Below are 25,509 nucleotides of genomic sequence, written 5' to 3' on the forward strand. Positions count from 1 at the left end.
AGACATTTAATATCTAATAATATAATATATAATAGAGATTGTATTACTATAGAAAACAGTTTTTTTTGTAAAGTCAGAATTAAAGCGCAGCCTTTTTTTTGGGTTTTCCGTTTACGTGTTTAGACTGATGATTGTTTTTTTTTTTGAAGGACCACTATTGCATAAATTAGGGTAGGTGTTTTGTGTAAATTAGATGTATATGAGGGTAAATTGGTGCATGGAATATGCATATGACATGTAAATGTGAGTAGTGGGAGAGCTTGCGGCTGAAATCGTTGCTCATTTTGACGCTGTATGACAGTTTCATGAATCAGACATAGATGTATTCACCAGACCAGTATTTGTGAACATGTACACCTTAGTGAATTACAACAGCAATGTATGCGTGCTACTAACACAAATTTAAACTCTTGTCATCTGCACAAACTAAAGGATTTACTGTATGATCTATAACTAAATTTTTTCTAACTGATTCAGTTTGTTGGACTCAACCTTTTGGATTTTAACATAACAGAGAATAATTACAATAAATGCAATCTATATTACATAACATTTTAATATAACGTGTTACATTTGCCATGGTCATTGCTAGTGAACATTCACTCGTTGTGCACAGAAGATACCTTTGTGGCTTGATGAATGTAGAAAGATCTAGAATGTTTTTGCAAGTTCAGATGAGTCATGCTGATAGACACTTATAGACCCAAAAAGAACGAGTGGTGTAATAAAATCAAAAGGTACTTCAACAAAGTAATAGTTTAGTGGTGAACACTCTTCTGCAACTAGGTTATTGTAATTTTTTGTTTTGTCTATTTTTATTAAACAGTTTCTGATTATTTTTCCACTTGTAATTTCACCTTGAAGGTGGAAAAAGTTTTATTAATTAATAAGACAATTAATTATTATTGTTAATTTTTTTTTTAATGTTTTTACCACAAATAAACCTGCCATTTAACATGGGTGTGTAAACTTTTTATATCTGTTGTGATTTACACCAACATCACCCATGCCAATGAGTTGGTTTCACCTCATATAGTCACAGAAGCATTTTAAGATGTGATTTGGTTTGACTGTAAAACAACAAGAACAACAACAGCAACAAAAACATGTCCTTCTATATTAAGCTTCACCAGTTCGAGTTGAAATCTAAAATGAAAATTTTAGTGCTAAACAGATACAGACAAAAATATTGATATAAATTTTGCATTAAGATACAATAAAATATAAATATAACTTAACAAGACAAGTAAGAAGGACAATAAGATACATTAAATCCTTCACCTATGATAAACACTTTACCTACAATAATATGTCACATATAATAAATGTACATGAGTATATTTATCTGTCTTTAATGTATAAATGTAAGTAGAAATGGGAAATTTTGCATAGAAATCCGTCATCCATCGGGTTTACTAGTGATAGATAGATATATCACTAGTAACACTACATCAGGTAACGATATTAGGATTAGATACCAATGTTACCGATTCAGTGTGATCTAGTTTGTAAGAAAATAAACATTGTTTTTCATGCAAACCACAAAAGACATGAATATGGTATTCTAGCCAGGGGTATTAAAGGTTATGTGGCTACGCTTTTTACTTGGTAAAATATTATAAAAATAAATTGGTTTCTGCAGCCCCCACACCTCTGTACTGCCCTACTGTCTAACCACAAGGGGGTGACAGCAACCTTATTGCCATTCCTCTAACGTAACACAATAACAGTTGGCAAAATGAATGCAAAAGCTATGATCCTGTAGACAATTTGCACATTAAATATTGGAGAAGAAATATTTTGTACTGCTGAAGAGCTGCAAATATTGGATTAAAATATAACCAAACTTTATTCCTGGAAGCATGCTAACATGATTACTCTGCTTGAGATAGCTGCCTCCCTCTCTCTCTCTCTCTCTCTCTCTCTCTCTCTCTCTCTCTCCCTCTCTCTCTCTCTCTCTCTCTCTCTCTCTTTCAGTGCTTCACAATGATTCCCAACTACTGTATATCCTTAGTATCTTTTCCTGCCTATCTCTCCCTGTCAGTTCCCTTCCACTATTTACACTCTCTAAGTTCTTTTCACCACTGGCAGATAAAATGCTTCGTCACTTTTCCCTCTGTTGCAAGAAAAAGGAGGGAAGAGAAAAAAATGGGGTATCACAGTCACTGGCAGGGTCTCTTTTTACAATGATGTAGGGGTATGGATTCTTGTCTCTCTCTCGCTCTCTCTCTCTCTCTCTCTCTCTCTCTCTCTCTCTCTCACACACACACACACACACACACTTGCTCCCTCTTCTCTCTTGCTCAGTCCGTAAAAAAAACAAAAAAACAAAAAGAAGGCATAGTACAGTGTAGACTATAAAAGCACAGACCTGGTGCTGATTCCTTGCAGTACACTGAGTGAACACCATGTTCAGTGTACACAACCCATAGAGACAACCCATACACTGCATAGAGAAAGCATTGAATGGAGGAAATATCAAATACACAAGCTCACTTGGACTTTCCTGTACTATGGGTCATTCTCATTATCACCATCAAAAAGTCCACTGAATCCAATACTATTTAGACAATGTATTTTTCTGCAGACATTATTCCATTATTTATAAAAGCCCTGAAACATAAGATGTAAACGAATAAATAAATAAATAAATAAATAAATAAATAAATAAATTCTCAATGTGTCATGTAGCATAGCTAAAACAATATCCTGCATCATTCTGACCCTTTTTAAATATAAATTTATTCATATTCAATATCACAACATCCTGATCTGACTGGTCAATCATTCAGACTTTAAAATCCCTGTTAGTTATTGCTGAAAAATTGGAAGCTAATTGTCCAAAAAATACCTAATATTACCCATAGTAAGCTAGCACTTATAATACAAGGTGTAATTACAAACTGTCAAAACGTAGCTGAATTTCAGCCATTTCTGCCTCTCATTCCTATCAATGACTGATGCAGTGTCTATATTTCTTACAGGAACAGTCTTTAGCTATATACGTAGTTTATACAGATAGAAATCTGTTCCTGCAAACCAAATGTATGCATTTTATACAAGTAGGGCTACTTAATAATAACAGCTATTACACTGATCAATACCAGACTACCGACTACAATTTGGCTTGAACTCATTCAAAACCAGAAAATGAAAGGAAAAGGAATCCAGAGCCTAAAGCATGCACATACATAAAATCACTAAAGTACACTATTAATCACTGCTGTATTAATACAGTAACAGTGGCATTGCACTAACACTAGCACTGAGGCAAAAAGCAGAAAATCTAGCTACAAATCTTGTCATTGTTAAAACCTGTAGTTTAATGAATCGGCTGTCCCTTGTGGCAAAAAACAGAATAACATGCAAATTTTTAAGTGCTCCCGAGATGATTTCTGGGATGAGAGTGATATAACCTATAACAACAGACTGGAATAGCAGGATGCTGGAAAGAATTTTATTTTTTATATTAATTATAATATAATATAATATAATATAATATAATATAATATAATATAATATAATATAATATAATATAATATAATAATTTTATAAATAAAACAGAAACATATTAGAAACAGGTTCATTTAAAATGGTGGAAAATGCGTTTTAGTTACCGTAATAATTTTTATAGGTTGTTTGACTGGTAATTTAAATAGTTTTTCCTATTGATATTTAATGCTTGAATGGAAACCAGGCTAAAAATAGTCTAGAGAAATAATGAGACGTACAATACACTTTAGTGATTGCATTTGTGACATGCAATAAATAAATACAGAAATAAAAAAATAATGACCACAAATGAAAAGAAAAAACCTTCACTGCAATGTTCCTTTGAAAATCTGGTTGATTATTTAGTCATTTTCTCTTCTACTTGTCTAGAAATAAATAAACAGCCTGTCAGTGGTGGCTCAAGTGTTTAAGGCTCCTGGTTGTGGATTGGAGTTCAAATCCCAGCACTGCCAAGCTGTCACTGTTGGGCCCTTAACACTGTCTGCTCTAGGGATGCTGTATCATGGCTGACTCTGCACTTTGACCCTAACCTTTAAAGTTTGGATATGGGAAGCTAGAATTTCACTGTGCTGTAATGTATATGTGACAAAAATAAAGGCCTGTATTCTATTCTGTTTATTCTATAATTTGATTAAATTTAATGGGAGAATAAAAGGAGGTTAGGTTACTAACTATCGTTGTTTCCTTTTGAGTTTTCTCTTGGCTTGCCACATAGTCATTACCTCTTGACCTTGATCTCACCCTATGGATATCCAACGAAGGTATATTTTCTGGTATGTAAGATTTTCTAATTATTTTGTAATCCAGATCCTGAAGTGAGCTTGAATTGTCCCTATCTTCTTATTTGTTCCCTTACTTCTTTCCAGGTCCACATTGAACAAAAGATGTATACTGTAATTAATTCTAATTTTAATTACAAACAAACAAATATGACTATAAAAAAATCCAGAGTAGTTAGAGGAGTATCGTAGTCTAATATGTGTGCATATGATTCAGTGCCCCTTGGATGCAAAAGGTGTACTTCCTGTATACCACACACACCCTTGCTTTAAGATGTCTGCTGCTTGTGCAATGTGATCTGTAAATATACACTGTGGCAAAACACACACCCACATATGTTAGACGCACAACACTAAAATAAAATACCTGCTTACACATGCACTGTGTGAGAGGAACCAAAAGGAGAACAGCAGCATAAGCACAATCACAAAATGATACTTAAAATATCTTAAAATACAGGAGGAACTTTTACTAATAAATGTTGATCCTGAATCTAAACCTTACTGAAAGCTCTGGTTCCTGCTCAGAGCTCTATGTAGTTTTAGTAATAATTGGAAAAACATTGATAAATGGTTCAACAATCAATTTAGCAGGAATGTGAAAACAATAAACCCATAAAAATACAACGTTTTCAGTTAAATGAATGGTAAAGTCTCCTGAAAGTCTCATCTTCTAAAAAAAAAAAGATCTTTTCTGAGTGCTGTCACTGAACAATCATTGCTTTTCAGTGTAATGTGATGGCAACATACTGATGAACATAACATTTTGAGCATTAACTTCTGACAAAATATCTTTCGGAAAAATATCTCTTTCTGAAATTTTTAATCTAGCAAACAAACCTTGCCGGTATGCTTTTCTTTTCTTGTGTATTTCCTCCCAACAGAGTCTTAGACTGATAGTACTCTTAGTCTGTGACCTAATGAACCAGTATCAATGTATTTAATGACTAGATATTTATTAGAATAAACTCACCTGCCAAAAATGCTATACATTTAAATGCAGCCAGCAGAATAGCAGCGGAATGGTTTTGCTTTTCAGCGTGTCACGTGTTCTGCACGGAAGTTTTGAAAAGTAGTACAGTTTGTTTTAGTGATATGATTCCTTTTCAATCTTATTCATGCAACGCTACTCGTGAGGAAGCATGGAATTGTATTCAAAGAGCTCAGCTCAGGATTGTTTGATTAAATACCTCTTGACTTATCAAAATGCTAATGCACAGTGTGAGGTTTTTCTTCTTTTTTTTTTCTCATGTAAATCTATTTTGTGCTTGTGCACCATTAAGAGCTGTTTAAGAATTAAACAGATATCACAGGGAATCATATTCTGACATGGTTAATGCTCTTGATACTGAAAAATGGGTGCACAGGAAAGGACCAGGAAATATCCAGAGTGTACTTTATTTAACCCTTTTACCAGTACACTGGTGTTCCCTTTTGCCAGCAGAATAGAAATCGACTTATCGGACATTTTCAATTTGTAGATGCTTATGAACAAGAACTTGGGGCATCTCAGGGAGTGAAAGCCTTGAACCTGCAGGCCTCAATATTTCAATATGATCTAACATGCATTTGAATTGAATTTCAATTGCATTATTTTGACATAGTAACAATTAGTAATATTGAACATATATATGCTTAGAAATATAATCTACTTCACAGATCAATAATAAGCCACTTTGTCACACAGTGGTTAGCATGCTAGTTTTGCAGCACTGAGGTTGGAAGTTTGACGCTTGTCACCGACTTCTTAGATGTGTTTATATTAGAAAATTTAAGTTTTGTTTATTTGTGATATAAGGTAAGATTGATATTAGTTTGTGATTTGCGATAGAGTAGATTTATTAAAGTTATTTAAGTTTTGTCCTGTAACTTTTTAATAACTATGGTTAGCTTGTAGCCATGACCGTTACATTACATAGCTTTGGCTAAATTTAGGATACTTTATTTGTGATGAATATGTTGTTTGATATGTATTTTTATATATTTATAGATAAAACTTATTATTTTCAGTCAAGAACAAGAATCAGAGGCTACACTGTGTACAGTTTTGGTGAAAGTGTGCCAACTGTAGCTTTCTTGGCTGACAGAAGTAAACCCCATGTTGTCTTCTGCTCTTGTAGACCATCCGCTTCAAGGTTCGACATGCAGTGCATGCTGAGTTTCTGCTGTCATTCAGAGTGATTATTTGAGTTACCACAGACTTCCTGTCAGATTGAACCATTCTTGGATGTTTCTTCACTGGAGGTTTGATTTCCATTTAAAACTAAAGACTGTTGTGTTTAGAAATCCAAATGGATGAGAAGTTTCATAAACCAGTCCATCAGGCACCAAAAAAAATCATTTTTCTCCAGTTCTGATATCTGATATGAACATTAACTGAAGCTTTTCACCAGTATCTGCATGATTTCAAGCAATGTGTTACTGCTACAGTATGTGATTTGCTGACTAGATTCAGTCATAATGGCATACGATTTACACACGTACAGGCATTCTTCATAAAGTTTTCAGTGCATATAATCCTGTAGCCTCCTTTTAGTTAATATAAATATTATATAAAATATATAAAAAAATATATAATGTTTATACTTATTACTGCAGTTTATAATATCTGGATAATGATGGTTATTTTTATGTTTTGTATAACAAATTTGAACGTGCCAATAATAGTTAAATGATTCCTGATTCAATAATCAAAAGTTTTTGTTACAAAAACAAGCAGTAAAATCACAGCATTGTATCTTCATGACCATTTACTCAATGTGGCACACCAGTAGATGTCATTAAATAGTTAAGTGTGATGCAGCATTATGTAATCAAATCATTATGATCAACTTTAATATCAGTATTTTAGTGGTAGTGTAATAATGTTTCTGTGCATGGTTTTGAATGTCAAAAGACCAAAATCGACAATCAGCAACTAAAAGGGTTAAATATGCCGATGTCAGACTAATGCAGGATTCAAAAGGCCTTAATGAAAAACACACAAAAAGGTAAATGATGCAAATAGACAGAATGGCAGGATTCACAAGGGAAAATTAAACTCAAGTGCTAGAGTACTTTACTGTATGTCCTCTGCTTCACACCAGCTCCAACAGCGATAAACAATCACACATTCACACTTTTATTTATGTGTGAATATGTAGATTTATTGGCACTTTTGATCATTTTGAGAAGAAGAAGGTCATGCGAGAGAAAAGGTACAAAATGCAGCAGAAATTTAGAAGAGAATTCCTCACTCTGTGTGAAGTGCTTAATTGCCTGATAATACCTATGGCATTTTAACAGCATTGGTTGTGCTGTCTTATAAATAAAGATATTTGTTATTTAACACAACAATTTTAGATTTTTATATTCATTTGGATGAATCAATGATAAAGGAATAGGTGCACAATTTTATAATTGGTTCACAGCTAGTGTGGATCATCACACTAGATAAACTAGCTTGCATGTGACTTACAGTAAATATGCTTTTGTGTGAAATGGCCTTCAGTAGCAACAACTAAGTTGTTTGTTGCTAAGATAATGAACTGTCTTATCCCAGGGCATGTGCTAAGAGGAGATCTCAGGAGATGCTCAACCTCTTCCAATTTTGGACTAAAATTAATTAACACTCCCACTGTATCAATGGATTTAAAATTTGTCACACTCCCTATTGTTCTAGTTCACCCAAGTATGTGTAGCACATTAATTTATGACCATGACAAATTAGCTTGAGTACAAACACACCAGTGCTATACTGTAGCGATGAAAGAACGATCCTAGGCAGTCTTACCTTAGTTTATGATCATTTCTGTCCAAATTTACAGTTTACTAGAATTATGCTCTGTCAAAACATAGATCATGATTATATAATGACATTTACATAACAGGCTACATGAATATATAGTAAATAAATAGTAGCTAGCAGCAAATACTGTATATCATCAGGCAGGAAGCCAGTTTACTGTAGAGAGTGGCACATTGTGCATACCTATGGTAGAAGGCATCACAACACAAAGTAGAATCTACCACTTTTATCAACCTATGGTGAGATAAAAATAGATCTATTTTTCCTTTCAATTTCCCTTGGTTCTATAAATTCTGCAACTGGGGACAAAGAAAGCCATTGCGTCAATGCATTGTCAAAGGTGGTATTTTTTTACATTATGCATCTGGTCCGTCTCAACAGTAGAAAAAAATAAGGAAGTAAAAATTCAAGAATTTAAAGCAATCTCAAAATATGTGCTTGTGTACCTGATAAGACACACCTATCTGGTTGCCATTATGGCCCAGCTTTAGGCATGCTGAAAGGCAAAAGCTGGCAACCAATAAACAAATCAGGAAATCTGGTCTTTTCATTAAAAGGTATTTTATATATTAAAATATATTTGTATACTGTATATTTGTATATTGGTTAGTGAATTATTGCCAAATTTCCTTGTCTTGAAATTTGTATCATTACCCAATTTGTATTATTACCCAACTGTAAAGTTGTTTAGCTGGTGAATTCATGATAGTAAGTACGATAGTAAGTAACAGGAGGTGGTTTTTAACCTAAACATCTTTTGTGTTTCATATTCGGTTATACCGAACGAGAGGTTGTCCTCCCTGGTGTTTCTGCTAGTCTGCTACCATTAGCTAGCTCATTAGCAACGACTTAGACAGAAAGAAAAAAAATACATAAACTAATAAAACACACAGAACACAGGTTGTGTAATAGAAACTTCTGTATTCTGTATTCATGAAGTATATCTAGGTATATCTAAGTCTATCTGTTTAGATAAGTCACAGCTAACATTGGTGGATATGTAAACACACTGTTAGACATTAGCCAACAAACAAAACTACCTGATTACAGTAAAGTGCAGCATCCGAGAGATAACTAATGATATATAACAGTTATTATTTCAAGTTTATTGGTAAAGTATGTAACCAGCACATTATCTTTCAGCACTCTGTTAGCAGCTGTAGCTCTCCAACAAAATAATATGAAGAAAAGTGCAAAAATATGAGTCACTTATAGGATTACAGCTTAGTGCTACTTATAGGATTCTTCCTGGACCCAAAGGTAAGAAAGGTCATTGCTAAATACACAAGAGACAGAGGAAGAACATATTTGACAGAAAAAAAAAATCACAGAGAAAAGCTAAAAGCAGCAATCACTGCAGCATTCTATGTATCAGGAGAGAGAGCTAAGGGAGTCATTTACAGATCTATGCTTGTTCGAGTATTACTACTGAGACTGCAGAGTGGAGTGAAGGAAAAGAACAAGTGAATGAACTACAGTGGCAGGTCATGGCAGACACTCTCTGAATCTCTCTTACTCTTTTTTTTTTACCTTTTCTTTGTTTGATGCCTTCAGGTTTGCTGTCTGCCTGGTTACTGTTAAACTGTGATGAAAGACATGTAGTGTGAAAACAAATGCATTTAATGAGAGACAAAAATCATGCATTAATAGTACTATTAGTGGACTATTAGTGTATTTAACACTATAAGTATAAGTACTACTAAAAAAAAACCCATCACAATTGACTATGCATGAAATATGTAAATATGAAATGGTATCCATAAGGGAATTTAGATTAGCTATTCATTGCTAAAATTATCGATTTATAAAATGTCGCTACTTAAGATATTAGGCAATGTAATGTTATCAACTGATGTTGCATGGTCAGGGGATAGCATCCTCCCTGCCCCATTTATCTCCATAGAGTATTTTGCAGCTAGTGTTCAAAAACTGGAACTGGAGCAAGTGCTAACAGAGATGCATTGGGGGCAGGAATCATGCGGCCTTGTGCTCTGTGCAGTGATTGTACTTGTTAAATAACAAATCACTGGAATGAATTCTAATTTCTCCTGCAAACCTAACAAACAAACAAACCCTGCTCTATCAGATATAGGCTGTGATCTAGAGAACACTAATACAAGTCAACTATGAAATCCTTTTCCGAGGCTACGGCATTATAAATACGGCATTATTTTGTCCCACCAAAATCCATGTACCAAGCTGATGATGACCATCACCCTACACTTCAGATCAAACCTTTATCATGATACCAAGTTAGAAGCTCAAACACATTTCAAATCACATTACTGGATGCACATGCAAATAGGGACAATAGATGAGGTCTTATAAAATACGAGTATGTACATCTAACAAAGGGCAACAGGTTAATTAAAAAACAGCTTAATGGTTTTTGAAATGAACTTAAAATAGATGAAATCCAAATGACAAATATTATAACAGAGAACATCCTAATTCTGCTGAGAACATACAAATGAAGTTGGACTGGGTGTAAGCTATGAAATGATCCTTATATTACACTCAGAAAATGATATATAAACCTCCAAATACACCAAATTTTGATGTTTTGATCATTTCTGAAAATAAACTTTGTAAATAATTTGATTAACGATAATGAAGGTACAGTGGTGAAACTGAAAACACCAACTTTTTGCTATAAACCTCATTTCTTTATCTTCTTTTTTGTCTCATCCAAATTTTTGCACACAAGTTAGAGATGGCGAGAGAGAGAGAGAGAGAGAGAGAGAGAGAGAGAGAGAGAGAGAGAGAGAGAGAGAGAGAGAGAAACAGGGGGGCAAAAAAGCCCCCAAAGGCTTATGAATGTCAGTCTAATCACAAATAGCATGTATAATAAGAAAACTAAAAGGGATTGCAAAACGAAATCAATGGGGCAGCAGATTTTAGTAAACATCTATTTTTCTGTGCAAGCATCTTACATCTTAATTGGCACAAGCCTTTACATTAGCAGTGTTCTCTTTGTCTCTCTTTGTGTGATTTAGTCCAGTTTTCCTCTCGGCTTCCTCATTAAGCTAGCCCGTGCTCAGCCAATGTGGCGGCCAGTAAGAAAACACAATTTAACGGCTAATTTGTGAGAACCAAAAACGGAGACGTGCTCAAACTACAGAGGGCGCGGTGTCATCTAGAAACGTGTTAATGAGCCAAATCAATTATTCAATTAATGGCTTGATTATGCCGTGGAGCGCTCGGTTTGAAAGATCAACGACTGCTAAAGGATAGGAAATGAGAGGACAAATTGGGGAAATGCACCTTGTGGCCCCTCTGCAACACATTAATAAAAATATCAGAACACGTTTACCACACAGTTTTGCTAATGATAGGAGAGGTTATGTTTTTATCCCTTATATGCATTAAACATCTCACAAAACATCTCATTAAATACACATGCGGATATATAAAACCCCTTTAGGGAATAAAATAGCAGTGTAAGAAACTGGAAAAGTAAGGAGAAGTCTACAGAATGAGCAGTGATTATGAAAATGATGGTCATGAGATTAATCTTCAGTGTGACTACAAACTTTCTAATTGTGTATCTTATGTCAAACCAGGGGAGAAAAATCTGTTTTAGAATTAAAACAACTTTAAAGCAATTAAAACTCGAATGTACTTTCACTTGAGTGGGTTTTAAATCCTGTGACAGTATTTTTTATTGCTAATTCACTTTCCTGATATTTACATTTTCCCACTTGTTTTGTCTCCACAGATGGTTTTGTTTTGACTCCACCAGTGGTAACTAGACTGTTTATTCTCCCTAGTACATTTCAAATCTCAGCAAAAACTTCACTGGCATCAGTAGAACTGGTGGAAACAGCTCATAATAATACACATTGTTGGAGTGGATGTGGAGGATGTCTCAGGTAATATCAATAGCATGCTGTTATATTGGCTTCGTTCTCCCAAGCCTGGTAAGATATCAGCATTCAGGAGTTCAGACTCTAATTTGAGGAAACTAGAAGTCACACCTTAACACAGTAATTTTTTATTATTATTATTATTTACAAATGAGGCTGTAAGAGTACCTCACAATCTCCTATTTGGTTTTATTCTATTAATTTAATTCCATTATATTTTTTTAGTATAGCGCTATTATCAACGCACTTTACAATGCCACAAAGCAGCTTTACTGAAATATGCAACTTATGTTTAAAATGCATTCCCATTTCAATTCATGTATTCCTATTTCAATTCATTTAATTCACAAAGAAATATTAGAAATATTACTATGAAGACTGATTTTATGCTACTCCTATTTTTTGAATGTTACTAGGATTCACCACTGGATTTTGCAGAGGTAATAAATCTGTCGAATAAGTCTGACTGAGTGGAGCTACAGAAATCAAAAAAGCCAACATAACATTTATGCCTAAAAATGTATTTACAAGCTTGACTATGAATCACGAGAAGGACCTAAACTCCATCATGTCTGGCAGAGTTTTGGTACACTGCAAAAAATAAAAAATAAAACTTTTTTTTCAATCATGCTCTCAATCTGCATTAAGTAAGGACACACAACAAACTTCAAAATATGCTGATTTAGAAAATAACACACTTCACTGCGGTAATAAAAACCTTGCTTCATGTTGTGTTATTTTACACCATATTGACGTGGAGTCTTTTTTATAACAATATTCCCCACCATGTTTTATTCCTTATGCATCATCTGAAGCTGTAAATGACATAGACCTTTTTTAAACAAAAACTCTGCTTCCTTTCATACATCATTTCTCTCTGTAGGATGGATAACCTTTGATGTTAATTTGACATGTTTTTAAGGTTATAAATGTCACAAGTTGTGCGAAATAGTGTAAAAAGCCAAGGCTGATGTTAGAGGCTGTGTTAACACGCCAAACATCATCCTCTTCTTTTTAAATTAATAAAAACATTTCTGAATGTTAGGATTTCTCAGTGTAAATATAGCAAGAATAAGTAAAAAGTAGGAAAGTCTTGTAGTTTGATTGGATGATTTAGGTTCAGTAGCTAATAGATAAAATTCTGAATTCTAGACACGCTGTCTGGTTTATCTGATGATCAAGTATCATTATATTATATTTTATATTATGATATTATTATATAGCTTATATACAGTGATTAAATGTATTACTAGATATATTTACACACTTTAACCTTAAATTGGCAGATAAATTTGCTTCTTTCTAGAAATAAATATTATATATATTTATAGACTATACCATAAACAATAGTGTATTAAAATGATATAACGTATACGTTTGTTGACAGTACAACTCCTCGGACATGCATAAGAAAATAATGGTTAATACAACAACAGTTATAGGTACAAAACTACTGAATCCAGGTAAGATTATCCATTCATGCAATGGTAAAAATTGTGTAGGAGTCACAAGTGAGTCACATGTATCGAATCATGCCTATTTCAAGAATAAAAGAATGTCACTGTGAAGGAATGTAACCGATATGCAGATTATAAGTTAATGTTGTAGTCGACAGATTGCTGCCAATGCATATACTTCTTCCTTCACCGGTCTATGAACTGGACCGGTGACTAAAGTGACATTTCTTAGTCAATGATTGCAGCACTGCAAAAAAATGGCATCATAGTAAGCTACACAGATTAGCCATAACACAGTTCTCATTGTGCCACCAAAACAGCTCTGACTCAAGTCATGGCACGAAGATATTAGAAGAAGACTTTTTTAGTCCTGTAATGTGAACAGTGAGACCGCTACCGATCTGATTTCTGTGTTCAGCACATGGACAAGGATCTGCATAAGCACTGACTGTTGCTATGCCGCCCTATAAACAGCAAGCTGTGATGCACTGTGTGTTCTGACACAAACATTAACTTTTTTCAGCAATTTGTGCTCCAATAGCTCTTCTGTGGAATCGGACCAGATGTGCTTGCCTTCACTCTCCACATATCAGTGAGCCTTAGGTGTCCATTACCCTGTCACTAGTTCACTGGTTGTCCTTCCTTGGACCACTTTTGGTGGATGAAACCCACTGTACTGCATACAGAAAACTCCATTCAAGACCAGATGTTTTGGAGATGATCTGACCCAGTCATCCAGTCATCATAATTTGGCCCTTGTCCAAGTCACTCAGTTCCTTGTGTTTGTCATTTTTCCTGCTTCCAGCACATCAACTGCAAAAACCAAATATTCACTTGCTGCATAATATATCCCAACTCTTGACGGGTTCCACTGGAACAAGATAATCATTCACTTAACCTGTCAATGATTTTAATGGCATGGCTGATGGGTACAGCTTAAATATGGTCAAATTTATTTAGTATTTCCTATTATTAGACCACAAAAAGCAAATATATGAATATTAAACTGATTTCTGGATATTTTTACTCATTTCAAGCCTTTTACTGTCATATTATATTGTTAATTGTAAGCAGTAATTTCTGGAAAAAAAATAAAATGTCCTGCTTGTGAAATAAGTTAATTAAAAGCTAAAAAATAGTTTAATAGTTACAGAAATTACAAGAAATTGGGTTCAATCTTATAATAGGAAATATTATATAAATATGACTATATAGAATGTTTTTGCTGTGATGTTACTAACAGGAAATGTACGTGAAATGTTGGATCCTGGGAGTCTCTGCTTCTCGTTAATCTGTCTCTGCTTCTCCTGGGCCTAACACAATGTGACGTGATTTGATTGGTGAAATAAGACATGTCCTTATTGTGACCACATAACAATGTGACCAACCAAAAACACAAACAAAATGAACAGAACATCCATCAAAAATGGAAGGAATGAAATAAAAGCATAAGGGAAGGAATATATAGCCAAATACACAATTTATTCAAAAAGTTTAATGTAGTGTGTTACTACCCACCCCTGTCTGCCCTAAAACAAGTGACAAGGTGATTATTATTGTTCGTGAAAGAGAGACTGTAAGCAATAAAGTAGACTATGGGGCACAAGTTATAGCCAATTCAATCCATATTTCAGAAGTCAGACTGTTGGCTTCCTCCGTAGCCCAGCTCTCCTGCTGTGTTCATTTGTGCTTGCATTGCCACGACTAGATTGAACGCAAGGTTACGGGTCCTTCATCCATTTAGAGGCATACGGGGCGCCTCCGCTAAAGCTATCCGCATCCAGCATCATCACTTAGAGGTTAACTGCCTTTCAAACTGCATCGAGGCCCTCAATTGCTAATGTGGAGCCTATTCAGTGGCAACAACTGATCCATCCCTGGTAGAAAATAGAGATTGGGGAGATAATGACATGGCTTGTACAGGAAGAAAAAGGAGGAAAATGGATAGAAAGGGGAAGGAAACAAAACAGATAGGGAGAAAATAGACTTGAACCACAGAGTGAAAGGAGAAGAGGAAATCGAGTGGTTATTCTGAGGGAGACAGACACTCTGTATGAGAGCACTCTATGATGTTAAATACCCCAATGTGCCAAATATTATACAAATAAGAAATACAAATATGACAAACTGATTTTGGTCACTAAAAGTGGCGTTACTATTATGCTTTATGATCAGGAATTCTATGTATGAGATGAATTTTATTTGTATTAATGATCATCCTTTGTGATAAGATGAAACATTATCAAAATATCTCCTCTCGTAGACTCCTTAATATGCATTTACAGTAGATGGATTTAGAATTTAAGAAGTGTAATGAGGCTTGAACGTAGTTAGGATTTCTAGGTCCCCTTTTCATTCGAGACAGTTCGTGTCAGGATCTAGCCCAGACTTTGTGCCATTAACTTTGTTTCATGTTCACGTGTCTGCCCCGGCCCTTGTCTAATTCCTGTCCGCTTCAGCACACCTGTTCCTTATGTGTCTAATTGTCTTCTTTGTTTATCCGTCCTCGTATTTGTATTGTCATAGTATTGTCTTTGTGGTCTGTGTCTTGTTTTTTGAGTTTTAGTTTTCTTTTCCCCAGTGTTTTCTGGTTTTGTTTGTGTGGTGTTTTTATGTTATGATTAATAAAGCGGGTTTTTAGCTATCCTCGCGTTTGGGTCTGAAGTATATCCACAAAGACATCGCCTTTTCTGACAGTTCGTCTTAATTCTTATAATTCATTTTGACTAGGATAATGCAAGAAGAATAAACATATACTTCGTGTCCAATCTTCTATTTTTGTTGTCAGTCCACTGATTAGAAATGAGAATTTCCTTCTTTCTGAAATAAAGTTGCTGGTAGCGAGTCTCAGGTTTGATGAATAAACCTAACTTTTCTAAAATTGTATACAGCATTTCTACTAGTATTTGGTTTGAATGTGAATGTAATTACATAATGTATTTAGTTACGACTCATAATGTATTTAGTGAATGTAGATACAACTCATAACTTTAATCTAGAAAAACTTTCACTGATGTAGCACTTTGTTTAATTAGCCATGATCCTCCTCACCTAGATGAAGTAATAAATCCGCTAATGGTCATGAGGTTAAAATGTAGTGTATGAATGAATCTGAGGATGTTCGCAGAAGGAGATATGTTAATTGTTATATTATACAGTAGATTGTGTTCAGATCTTTTGCTTCCACGTAGCTCCAGGATCCCTGGTTCAATCCTAAACCTTGGTTACTGTTTATCTTTTATCACATGATCTTCCTGAATCTGAGTGGGTTTCAAATGCATGGCCTGGTTTTGTCCCTCTGAAAAACTTACTGTCAGTAAGTTTTTCAGAGGGACAAAACCAGGCCATGCATTTGAAATTGACTTGTCTATGCTAAATAATTTCTTGGTGTGAATGAGTGTGTGAATGTTTGTGGTGTCCTGCAATGTACTGGGTATCCCATCAAGCATGGATAAAGCATTCAGATCCACCAAAACCAGGAGAATACAGTTATTAAAAATGAATGAATGAATGAATGAATGAATGAATGAATGAATGCTGTTTTTCAATCTCCTGAAGGTACACATTGGCTCACTGCTCTAAAATAGACTGGTGAAGGAAGAATGTTTCCTTCCATTCTTTGCATCACTTTGCAGGTCTATCCCAGGAGACTCAGGGCACAAGGCTGTGTAGGCCAAGGACATGATAACAGTTTATTGCAAGGCACAATCACACACACACAAAAACAAACACTATAGACAATTTAGAGATGCCAATCAGACTTTGATGCATGTCTCTGGACTGGGGAAGACATTGGAAAACATGCAAACTCCACACACATGGTGGAAGCAGGGACTGAACCCTCAATCCAACATGACCTCAGATCCATGTTTCTATTTTCCTGTATTTTGTTCTTTCCATACTGGACACATTATATTTTGCAACCCTATTTGCTTGCTATTTAAAGTTCAAGTTTCATTTGCCAGGCTGATGTTAAAATATCTGGAGTTCCAGTTCTTTTTTTTTTTATATGTACCTTGCCTGTTGTATTTCTTGTTAAGGGAAGGTTTTCTGCTACCTTAAGTAACTACTGCAGCAATCATTCTTTATTGAATCTAGGGAATTTAACCACCTGAGGAACATACAGGTTAATACAATGCGTACATGGTGTTCCCTCATGAGTTATACTGAGCAACATGCAACATTTACACTGTAATATGCTGAATTGGAAGCAGCTTTGGTCCTAAAAGCTTTCCTTTTATCATGATAAAGAAATGTACAATGCTGCATATTCCCATATGTGTATATTATATTATGCGTATATTGCATCTTGTCAATAAATTGTGTAATCCAAGTTGGAATTACAAGGGATTACAGTAATCTCAGATATTATTTTTTTATAAAAGAATTACACAAGGTTAATGCATGTATTCAAAGGAAAGATTAGAAATATTCAGTTTGTCGCTTCTCCACTCTCAACCTAGTGACTTGAGGATAAGATCAAAATGACTGACTGTCATACGGCTTAGGCACTGGGTTATTATAGTAATTACCAAAGCATAATCTCCATTCTCTGCACTTTCTCAGACGCCATTATAACTGCAATTACTGCTTTGTCAGAGTTAACTGTGTGAAAGATTATAGAACGTGTCTGATGTTTCCCTGAAAGCAGCCTTGGCTACATCTCCCTCATTAAAAATCAAAAAGCAAAAGTTAATGCTATTAGGATTCATGAGTGGGATCGAAATCACTCAGTCAAGGTGCAGGTTCGGGTAGCATGGTCCACGTACCCTCCAAAATTTTAAGGCAAATCAAAGTCAATAGTCTGGAAATGAGATAGGGTGCAGACAGCATGACACAAATTAAGTATGAGTGAACGTGTGGCAAGTGCTCCTTAAGATTACCCTGGGAGTAGGTAATTGTTTTTAAATCTTAATGACAGAAAGCCCCTCTGGAAACAAGAATACAATACTGTGTATGGCTTCTCTTTTCTCTACTACTAATAGACCATACAGGATTTAGCAGCCCTTTCAAACAGGAAGGGGAAATGAACTCTTTCCAAGGAAATCAGGCTGCAAAGATGAGTAATAGTGAATGTCCTTGAGACAAGTTCATAAATAGAGAATTTAATATGATATACACATTAGTAGGGCACTATGTAGCATTAATGAAATCTGGCTGAAGGGGCAAAGTGCCAAATTTTGCAACATTTCAGCCATCAATTCAGTCATGCGACTTGGTTTAGGTAAGTATTGTGCTGTGATGTGTGTCAAGTTGATTTCACAGCCTGTGGTTATTTCTTTTTGTAATATTCTCTCACAGCGTATCGTTTAACGTAATACATACTTGCCATTAGAAGGGTCAGAAGCATTAACAAACTCAAAAAACATATATCATATTTATTTAATTATTAAAAAAGTATATATCATATTATAAAATAATTTTAAAATATTTTTTGTTATTTTAATTATTCATAGTATATAGCACTTTTTAAACACCTATACTTTTATTATTAATCACATTTTTCAGCACAATGCTCATGTTTTTTATTCTCCTTAATCAAAGTCTTCATTCATGCACTCAATCTAATGAAATCGTATCTTTAGTCATAGCTTATACAGGGATTTGTATCGTGGATGGTCTATAAATAAATTAAAAGAATATCAAGAGTCTAGACTTCCTTTTAGTTCCCTGACATGAGAAAGCCTTCAAGGTCAATGGATTTAGGTTTTATTGCTAACATTTATTGCTACAGTTTTGTCTTTTAAACTTCAAGAAAGAAAAAAAAAAAAACATCTTTATTGCTATTACAAATATTAAAACGAACTAACATTCAGGGAACATTCCACGACATTCCACGTAAATATAAAAAAAGAAAATGTCTCTAATGAATAAGAATTTGCTAGTGTTGTTATATGATGGGATATATATATATATATATATATATATATATATATATATATATATATATATATATATATATACGTATATATATATATATATATATACGTATATATATATATATATATATATATATATATATATATATATATATATATATATATATATATATACAAAGTCAATTAAATACAGAAACCTAAATCTTTGTGGTACTTATTAACTGCGTGCTCATAGATCCTAATGTGCACTTTATTAAAGACACAAGCACTTGGAAGTAAACATATTCATTGTAGAGGTGGAAGACTCATAAACATAAATATATGGTCGTTTCCAAATGCTGAATTTGGGTGTTAAAGATTAGGCTTTTTCTGCTTAGATTAGGTCTAGATTGTCCAGAATGAGGTCTATTAAATAAAAAAGCTATTAAAAAACAATTATGGGGTGTTCAAAATCTTTTTACTGGCTGTGCATATACTGTGTACTGTATCCTGGAATTGATGTTAGTAATGTTATAAACACGTAGTTACAGTGTCACAAGGTAAAATATTGAGTCAGTTTAGGAATATTGTCAAATACTGTGCAAGTAAAAAGCTTTTTTGTCCATGAATAGCACATGAACTATGATGTCCAAATGTAACCTTCAGGACTATTTCAAGAGAATTTAAAAAAAAGTGCAAAGAAGATTTTATACAGAATTTCTAAAATGACATTTTCCAGGGTTCCCATTTAGGGCTTTCCAGTATAACTGACTTGTCACCACAGACTCACACTAAGATCCTTATTATTAGATCATGTAGTCGATTTATGATCAGAAGTCCTGTATTCTTCAATTATTTATTTAAAATGATACTTTCAGATCCTTAAAACATATTTTCCAAAACCAAAACTTTAAACAACTGTATGACTCTTTCCCATAATTGGTAAATAATTTCTAATTAATTTTGCCTTTAGATCGTGAGTGTACAGTGTTAATAAAATCGTTAATCACTGTGAAAATATGATGAGGCAGTGTTTCATATTAGAGTGATACATTACAAGTCTTGTGATGGTTGATCTTAAAGTGCCAATATGACTAGTGTAGAAGTACCACACGTCCCGTTCCCCCCCAAAAAACGCATGGTTTAGAGTCTTACCTTAAACTTGGCCACGGCAGGGTCCCTGCTATACCTATCTATGGTGTGGAACTTGGTGGAGTGGTTGAGTTCATGGTAGAGCTCTGAGTGTCTTTTGCGAGTGTGCATCACTTTCTGGAAGGAAGGTACAAAAAAAAAGCAACAAAACAAAAAAAAAAAAAAATAAACAGAATAAATGTGAAGGGGACAGAAGGTGATGATGGAAGAGACAGACTGGGAGGCGGGGTATATAGCTGGCAACACTTGCCAACCATTATGATTACAATGGAATTTCTTAGCCTTAACTGAGAATCTAAATGGCAATAGAATCAGTAGCACAGCAGGGTATTTTTGGTCAGCAACATTCTCCATAGGGGACATTCTTGTCCTGTGTCCTGATTTAATTAGAGGTGGTTTACAGCTAAGAGGCAGCCTAATAGACATGGCTGCTTGCCACAAAATTGAGATAAACCTGGGTCAAATCTCCCTCTGAAGTCAAACTCCAATTAAGCTTAACAGTGCATAGGTGCTGTGACCGCATACTAATCTTTTGTTACCGGATGCGGTAATGGCACGAGTGACCAGTTATTATAAACTGATTAAGCTTTTGTTTTCAGGTAGAAACACCATGCAGTGCTGTCCAGGATGGTAGAAGAAATGAATAGCGGCTGGGGTTGTTAGTAACATACCTTTGCTTGAGAGGATGCCTCCATTTTGGAAAGCAAAACTCCAGCCACTAGCACAAGTAAAATTGGCCTGAAATATCTAGGATTAAGAGGCAAATCCTTTAGATCCAAGAATAACTTGCAACAAAGCAAGTAGCATCTAGTAAATCTGAAGTTGACTGGAGGTTTGCTGGATTCCAGAGCTTAGTCATTCTCCAGGCGTCTTATTTGCGCACTCTCTCAATAATCACACACTCACAGCCCAGTGTTTCTGCAGCCTCAACATTTCAACAAACCAGATTTGTCATGATGTTCTCATGCAGCGTCTGTTGCCGATTTCAAATGGCAGCGTTGCTTTGGGGCAATATGAAAGGAGTTCTATTTTCAATCCAGAACACGATTTGAATCAAGGCTGATGAAACACTGAACAACTCTACCATGAATTGAATGACTACTATTCTGAATGACAAATGCAAGGGGATACAAGCACTAAAGCAGCAATGCCATTGGGTCCTCAAGACAGCAATCCAACTCCTTTGCTAAAAGCAAAAAAGAAGCGCAAACACTAAGCCAGGATACAGGGAGTACAAGCTCTTACCTCAAAGTCCAGCTCAGAGTATCGTACTCTTTTCCTCTGGGAAAGGTAGGGAGTGGAGAAAAGACATGATAAATTACAGAAGAGTGTCAGTAAATAACCTATGAAGATGCCCTATCGACCCACCCCAGGGGACACATATTGACTATTACTGTGGAAATTTGGAGATTGGATATTTCATGCAAGAACTATTTGGGCAAAAGCCCAGAAGTATGACAAGGTAAATAATTTAAGTCCCTTGGAAAAAAAAACAAATAAATCTAGAATGTTTAAGACTTCTATTTAAAACCCTCAGTGTAACCCAACTAGAATCTTTTAAAGGAACTGAAAAAAAAAACTTTTATGAAACCTTTTGTGTACCAGAAAATCAAAACACCTACTTTCCTTTCCTTTCCTTTCCTTTCCTTTCCTTTCCTTTCCTTTCCTTTCCTTGCCTTGCCTTGCCTTGCCTTGCCTTGCCTTGCCTTGCCTTGCCTTGCACTTCCCTTTCCCTTTCCTTCCCCTTCCCCTTCCCCTTCCCCTTTCCTTTTCCTTTCAGTAGAGCTTGTGATATTTACAGCAATACTGTGACTTTTAACAAACACTTTCTGCCTACAGTATATACAGGATAAGCAGTTCATGTCTAACCATTTATTGCAGTCTTGTCAATCTCTGTGCTTGAGTAAGTGTTGAGTCCAGTTTTTTTGACTAATTTATTCGAACCCTTGCAACATTATTTTTTGTATTTTTCTTTAAATCACCTTTTCCCCTTGCTAAACTTTACTAATTGACTTTAGATCTTTGCCTGACCTACTTTGTGATTGTAATTTCACTTTGTTTGCTATGTTCTTACACATGGATCGTCACACTGTTGGGTATTTATGTATTATTTACAATTATCTATAAAACACAATTTTGAGTTTTATGAGAATTAATTACCTAGAATTATGAACATGATTATAATGCCTGTAATGATTACGAGCTTCAAGGAAAGTGTTATCAAAAGTTTATTTGTTTTATACTGAAATGAACTTAAATTCCTCATCTTATTTTCTAATCTTGCTCTATATGTAATCAAATGTGACTTGAAGTCACTGGAGGATTTCTTATCTAACAGGGCATCTGACAATCTTTCTCATTTTTACATAATACCCTTTACTCATTCAATATACATATTCAAGATCTTAAATGAGCCAAGGTAAACAATCATGTTCATAAAGCCAACAAATATATTAGCTTACATTTCAATTTGCAACGCTGTTTGTAAATAAGTGTTCAGTGGGGACTGCAAGGATTATGTCTGGAATATTCTCAGATATACAAGGATATTTGTTCTAGACAACTTAGAGGAATCATTAGAGTAGCTGTACATACACACTTATCTATGAGGACTCTATCCATATTTGCCACTACCAGGACAAGTCTTGAATCCTAAATGGTCTTTATGTAAAAATAGACAATGCATTTGGGGGAAAAATGGCTCTACTTCTAAACTCTTGTAATCACCGGTTCCTCAACTGATCATTGGCTGCTTCATGTGAGTGTTAGCATCATAACATGGTTCTATGTGTCACAAATTTGAGGTGACGCAAATACAGATACTTCATTAATTAAAGTGCAAACAAACAAACAATGATTGTGGAAACAAGAACCATAAACGTAAACTGTGGACAACTACAACAAAATGCTTGACAACCAGATGCTAAAAAACTAGATCTTACATGGTGATTATAACTATTATTAACAAGACATAGGTGAGAGTGATTTGTGAGACTCATGTGACATGCAGGGGTTGATGGGTAGTGTAGTTCTATACCTCCTTGGCGCTACCATCATACTACAGTATATAGAAGAATCTCTTATAGGAAGCTTAAGGGTTTACCCCAGGAGGACATTATGGGCAAAATGCTTTTTTTTGTTGTTGTTTTTTTGTTTTGCATGTCCAACCAACCCAGATCATTTAGTATGTAGTGAATACCTCCAAAGGAGTATATGTCCACACAAAATGCAAAAATGATTAGCAAACTGTCATCTGAAAACTCCAGCCTACTTGGTAATGATAGTATGCCAGAAACTTCTATTCAAGCATAATATATCATACATACATACAAGAATAACATTAAGAGAATGCCAAAGAGAACGCAAAAGCTCAGCCAACACAAATATTCTGTGATTGGAAATTATCACACCAGATTCTAGTGCATCTAGGTCTTATCCAAAATTCCTGCTTGCAGTATGGTTTATGGCACTTAAGCAGTGGATTCAGGGGCTGTATGGTGTGCATCGTCTTTGCTGAAAATTTACTGACTACAAAGTAAGAACCTGGTATGCAGTCATGTCAACTAGTCAATTTCATAACACATGTAAAACTACTATAAAAAAAACGGTTGGTGCTGTGATGTCAAACTTTTTTTTTGTTCATGATTGAAAAGTGAGGCCTTTAATGAAATAAAAGCCTTTTGTTTTGGCAAACAAGGGAAAAACAGTTAAAGGCTGTCCCTGTACTCTGACCACAATTTCCAAATCTGGTATGTGAAGAAACAATAACGACAATAATAACAAGTTCTTCTTTATTAAAAAAACTCAACTTGTGTGCATTAATATTCATTTAACTTCGACCTTCAGAAGAACCAGTGCCACAGATGTGTCACTCCAGTCAGTGACAAGTGTAGACCCTAGAAAACTGCATATTATTTACAACTGTATTTAAACGCACAGGGAAGATCTCAGTTATCAGTATTCAGTATGCACATATGAGTGTCAGCAAATATAAGTACAATATTCAATATTCACTGACCACGAATGACCATTATTATGATTGGATTTTTTTTCTTTTCAGTGATTTTATATCAACATAATGAACTTAAACGGGCAAATCAAAAGTTTATGAATCTTTATGGGGAGCTGCCACTACCTCTCTGCTCTATCGGGTCATTTGCACGCTTTCAAGACTCGCATCTGGTCCATTCCATATTTTGTCTGGGGATGTTCTTAAGGTCTACTTCATACCAGTTAGGTTTGCCAGTTCTGAGTGACCTCAACAGCTCAACAGCCAACCAAATAAAACCCAAACAAATATTCCAAGCAGTAAGCATACACTGTGTCACTAAGTAGTATCCCTAAGAAATATAGCTAACTCATGTTAAACAGTTAAACATGCTAGGTGTGTAATAAAACAAACTAATAAAGTTTACTTGATTAATGAACTCAAAGCAATGGACATTTATCTCGACAGAAAGATAATTTGTGGCATTGATGAAAGATTATTAATGTGATTTGGGCAAAAAGGTCAGGGTTTCTATGTGGCAGTAAATATCAGAAAGTTTAAAAAATCTACGCAACTCTCAGTTATTACAATTTTATATATCGAGTGGTTTGTCTGCCACCCATCAACATCTCAACACTGTTTGATCACTGAACTATACAACAAGCTTCACTTGCAATATTCAAACATGACACTGTGCAAACATTTAATTCAATTTATTTATTGACCAAACATGGTCTGGCTCTTCATGATGAGGATTAATTAATTAATTTATTTTTTAAACTCTGTCATGGCAATTAACTTGATTGATCAAACAGCTATTAGCCATGTGACACGCACCACCACTTTACCAGGAGAAGGAGGTGGGTGTGTGCAGGATTGGCGAGCATTACCAATTTGCATAGTAATACCATTTAGATTTATTGATGGTAAAAGGGCTGGCACTTCTGTGCACTTTGTGTTGACTCATAAGATTTGGTTTTGGGTTATTTTGAGTAAAAACAAACCTACTTATGGTGCATTGTATTATGAGAACGAAACATTATGAGCATTCATTCATTCATTCATTCATTTTCTACTGCTTATCCAAACTCAGGTCACGGGGAGCCTGT

The 25,509-nt window shown here is 34.9% G+C and overlaps 1 protein-coding gene across 3 annotated transcripts in view; it reads right to left on the reverse strand.

Annotated features, from left to right (window-relative positions):
* Nucleotides 1–25,509, reverse strand: part of adgrb2 (adhesion G protein-coupled receptor B2) — a 384,210-nt gene that overhangs the window by 5,192 nt on the left and 353,509 nt on the right. For 2 of the 3 annotated variants that reach the window (XM_060865674.1, XM_060865673.1), the window contains 2 exons: nucleotides 21,658–21,693; nucleotides 20,416–20,529 (listed from right to left, as the gene is read on the reverse strand). The exons of the other annotated variant lie outside the window; for it this stretch is intronic. In XM_060865674.1, coding sequence (XP_060721657.1) covers nucleotides 20,416–20,529; nucleotides 21,658–21,693 — 150 coding nt within the window. The remainder of the gene's footprint in view (nucleotides 1–20,415; nucleotides 20,530–21,657; nucleotides 21,694–25,509) is intronic. 3 annotated transcript variants of the gene reach the window in all.

The sequence above is a fragment of the Tachysurus vachellii genome, chromosome 3 (genome assembly GCF_030014155.1).
Source record: "Tachysurus vachellii isolate PV-2020 chromosome 3, HZAU_Pvac_v1, whole genome shotgun sequence".
NCBI lineage: Eukaryota > Metazoa > Chordata > Actinopteri > Siluriformes > Bagridae > Tachysurus > Tachysurus vachellii.